At 42.3% G+C, this 4,589-nt stretch overlaps 1 protein-coding gene across 1 annotated transcript; it reads left to right on the top strand.

Moving 5' to 3' along the window:
* Nucleotides 1-1,213: 1,213 nt before the first annotated feature.
* Nucleotides 1,214-3,502, top strand: adra2db (adrenergic, alpha-2D-, receptor b). Its single transcript, XM_080901029.1, has one exon. The coding sequence runs from the start codon at nt 1,590-1,592 to the stop codon at nt 2,859-2,861; it is 1,272 nt and encodes a 423-aa protein (XP_080757155.1). The 5' UTR covers nt 1,214-1,589; the 3' UTR covers nt 2,862-3,502.
* The last annotated feature ends 1,087 nt before the right edge of the window (nt 3,503-4,589 follow it).

The following is a 4,589-nucleotide window of genomic DNA, read 5'->3' on the forward strand; positions in this document are numbered from 1 at the left end:
ACCTAAAAGCAGCTTTTATGTTGGCATCCGTGTAGGTTTACCTGCACTGGAAATCCAATAATGACAGGCTTCTGCCACATGGTATTTACTCATATACTTTAAAATCCCAAATAAGTGAAGCACTTATGTGTTGGGCAAAGCTACAGTCTGTACATCAGAGTACTTCAAAGTGACCCCTCTTCTGGCCTTGTGTGCACCTTTCTGTTTGGCTGGTACATTTTTCATAAACATCCCCTGGCTGTATGTCTGGTTGCCTAACATAGCTGCATATGTGTTATATAACTGAACCTCCAGAGCAAACAGATGGAAGCACCGCAGCAACAGGTATTACCTTCACTGTGCCAGCATAGAACAATTCCAGATTATGATTCATGAATAATGGATGAGTGCAATTGCACATAAACAAGTTAGGCCTTCACAAAAGTAGTTTACAATGATAGATGGGCATCTATGCTTCACTGACAAAATTCATGCACTGATCAGTGATCACTGCTTCCATTAAAGCTATTTTAATTTGAACACTTTGCCCTCCTAACTCATCACCTGCAGGGTTGATAAAGTTCAGAGAAACCTCCACCTGTGCTGTTTTACCTCTTGTTCCATCAGGGACTCTTAATGATGGTGCCATCACAAATTATTCAGGTTTTTCAAAGAAAAATTATTTCTGATGCAACATACAGTGCTTAACAAATGTATTCACCCAATCCTATACCCAGAATAATGTTTCACCCACATCTGGTTGAATGTTATGCTTGATTCATGTCTGACTTCTCAGAGTAGTCCCTTGTGCCAGCTCAAAAAATGTGAATTTAGCATTTTTTTTTTTTTTAGTTCTGAAGTTTTTGATAGATTTCTAAAATATTTGCGTGTCCTTGTTTTTTTTATAATAATACATTGATCAAGCAGTGTACTTATATATTGATAAACAGCGTGGTAGGAAACCTCATTTTAAAGGATGAAGGAAAAACTCGCACGTGTCTATTTTTTCCTACTGGCGATTTGGTTTGAACATGTAAAGCAGAGACATTAAATATGAAGAAAGAAAAAAATATTAAGGACAAAAAGCAAACTTACATGTAGAGAAACACTTTAAAGTTTTAAAGATATCTCTCTCTCTCTCTCTCTCTCTCTCAGTTTAGAAATGGGCTGGTTCTCTCGGTGATGTCACCTCGCTCCTGTGTGGACATTTATTCCACACAGTGTGCATCTCCCGTTCGTCTCCATAGAGAAGCGGTTCACCCTAACGCAACTAGCATTACGCATGACATGGATGCCGCAGGAGCGAGTTTATTCTCGGAGTCTTTGCGGATTGTGAACTCTGCTCCTCTCGCAGTTTTCTCACACAGTCGACATCTGATGTGCGTGTCGGATCTCCCCAAAGGACGTGTGTTAAACAGTTTGCTGTTTCAGGAGATCACGTCTGCAGCCCCCGTGTCTTATGTGGGCTGCACTCGATAGTGACCCGGAGCTTTACGCGCAGCCGATCCCCATGCTTTAGCAACACAGCTCAGCGCACTCAACCTTAGATGTTTCGAAAAAGAACAGGGTGAAATAACAAAGATGATACAAACGGACATTTTGCAGACAGAATGGATTTAACCCAGCTAAGCCTCTTGTTGGAAAATGTTTCCAACGTTGAAAACACCACCGACGCACCGTTCGCTCTGCCACACACAGAGGCAGCCACCGCACTCATCATCCTCGTGGTTACAGTGATCATTTCGGTCACAATTGTTGGTAATGTGTTGGTGATTGTAGCGGTTCTTACTAGCAGGGCTCTCCGTGCCCCTCAGAACCTTTTCCTGGTCTCTCTTGCATCGGCGGACATCCTGGTGGCCACACTAGTGATCCCCTTCTCCCTCGTCAACGAGGTAATGGGCTACTGGTACTTTGGAAGTACTTGGTGCGCCTTCTATCTCGCTCTGGATGTGTTGTTCTGCACCTCATCCATCGTTCACCTGTGCGCCATCAGCCTGGACCGATACTGGTCAGTAACAAAGGCGGTTAGCTACAACCTGAAACGGACACCTAAGCGCATCAAGTCCATGATTGCTGTAGTGTGGATAATATCTGCTATCATCTCCTTCCCTCCTCTCCTCATGACCAAACACGATGAACGGGAGTGTCTGCTAAATGATGAAACCTGGTACATCCTCTCATCCTGCCTGGTCTCCTTTTTCGCTCCCGGTCTCATTATGATTCTGGTATATTGTAAAATTTATAAAGTTGCCAAGCAGCGCTCCTCCACCGTGTTCGTGGCTAAGAATGGCCTGGAGAGGCAGCCCTCTCAGTCAGAGACCTGTTTTGTCAGGAAGGACCGGTTCGAAATGGAGAGCCCTAGCAGTCAAAGCTCCGGCAGCCATCCGCAAAAGCAAGGGGAGCTGGACGACATCGACCTGGAGGAGAGCTGCTGTGCATCGGATACGAAACCCCGACACCATCGCTTCACCAAGCGAAGGAAAGTAGAGGGATCGGACAGTTGTCCACCCCAGAACTGCCGACTTTCCTGGGCTTCAGCCCGGGCGTTACAACTTTACCCGGAGCAGAAGAACCCAGCTGGGCGACAACAGCTGGCCGCAGCCAACAAGACCAAAGTGGCCCAGATGCGGGAGAAGCGCTTCACCTTCGTCTTGGCGGTAGTGATGGGGGTGTTTGTGCTCTGCTGGTTCCCCTTCTTCTTTACTTACAGCCTGCATGCTATCTGCAGAGAGAGCTGCTACATCCCCGCCGCACTTTTCAACCTTTTCTTTTGGATTGGCTACTGCAACAGTTCTGTGAACCCCATAATCTACACCATTTTCAACAGGGATTTCAGAAAAGCTTTTAAGAAAATCATATGCAGGACATCAAAACGCACATGAAAGGTTGAAAAATAATTTTCTGGCTCTCAGAAACATTGGGAAGAAATCATAGTATTATAACTTATTGATCTTGGCTGACTATTCTGCTACTCCATCATTTAAATGTAATGTTTAGCATATTAAAAATATCCAGTGTTGTGTACACATTAAATTGTCTATAATTGAAATAAATCATTATATATACTTGACCATTCCTGCAGCAAGCTCAGATATTTCAGGGCAAGGGGAAGTCATGGTCACGTCTGTTGCTGGACTCTGAGTGTTGGCAGCTGGTCACTGTGGGTGCCGAGATAAATAGAAGATTAATCTCCAGCATGGAGATTTTGACTTTTTTTGTGATATTGAAGAGGAAAAAAAGTGCTGAATTCTGCATGGATGAAATGTTTGGCATTATTTCAGGTAATTCGTGTAGCTTTCTGTGCTTGCTGCAGTTAAAGGTACAGCAAGGTTATCAGCTGTTTCTTATCAGTGAACCGCTAAACTTATGTAAGAGTGTAATCTCACACCTCCGCCATGCTATCACACCACCTCAGGACCAGAACAATGGCCGAGCTGAGGCCTGCATTTGCAGAATTGATTGCACACGTCTCTGTATTTCATTTCCCTGCAACTGCTTAACATTTTGTCATTAAATATTTTAAGATGCTGTTAAACATGCAGTGCCAACTTACTATACATATCGTTTTTAAGTCTTAGACAAAAGCCTCCTGATGGATTTGACATATTCTTGAATAAACAGAAGAAGAACACTCAAAATAACAAAAGTAAAAACATTTCTGATAAGATCTCAGGACTGGTTGAATCCACTGTGAGCTCTCTTTGGTTAAAAAAAGAGTTTAATATCTATAAGTCAGGCCTCACACTGTGATGCTAAGCTTTATAAAGCTGTTAGATTACCACTTTCTTAATATAGTGAAAAATCTGCAGAAGAAATCATTCATAAGGGACAATTCTTCAGTATGTGATTAAAAAATGATTAATGCATTGGTACAACTCGCATACATAGGATGGGAGTGTTATTAGAAGACTGTATTTGAACTTCCCAACACTGTTTTCCATACAACATCAGACTGTGGTCGGTTGTTGATGCATGTGGGATACAACGTGTATGTCATATGGTGAATATATCATGAAGGACCGCGCTGAGTATAAATACACTATTTATATCCTCTTAGGAATGTCTTCAAAGCACTCCTACTGCTCACTGGCCCCTCGCCAAAGATAATCACCCTGTCTGAGGGATGTCATGCTGAAAAAGAGAAAAAAAAATGAAAGCAGTTTTTGTGAAGTATGCTCACATTCACAAGGGTATTGTTAAAATACTGTCAGGAGAAACAAGGGTGAAGATGGCTGCATATTTTCTTTTCTTTTAATGTGAAATACCATTTTATTTATGAAGGGAATCAGAAAGTCCGAGAGGAGTGTTGTTAGCGCGAGGAAACTTTATCTCAGAGGGATTCACAAACTCTCGAAAGAAATTAAACGTCTGGGTCAAGTCGCACTTGTAAGAGTCGGTGTAATTAGCTTTGTTCCTTCATCACATTTAGCAGGATGGGATTGATGCTTATTTATCTGTGACTTAATGGGATGTTGCTGTACACATGTTACATGTAACCTGATTTCTCCAGAGAACAAAATTACAAGTGCATTTTTCATTACCTCAAAATGAAACACTCATATTTAAATTATTTGCTGATAGTAAACTGATTCGTGGCTGACAAGACACCC

The sequence above is a fragment of the Rhamphochromis sp. 'chilingali' genome, assembly GCF_963969265.1.
Source record: "Rhamphochromis sp. 'chilingali' genome assembly, chromosome: 13".
Classification (NCBI taxonomy): domain Eukaryota; kingdom Metazoa; phylum Chordata; class Actinopteri; order Cichliformes; family Cichlidae; genus Rhamphochromis; species Rhamphochromis sp. 'chilingali'.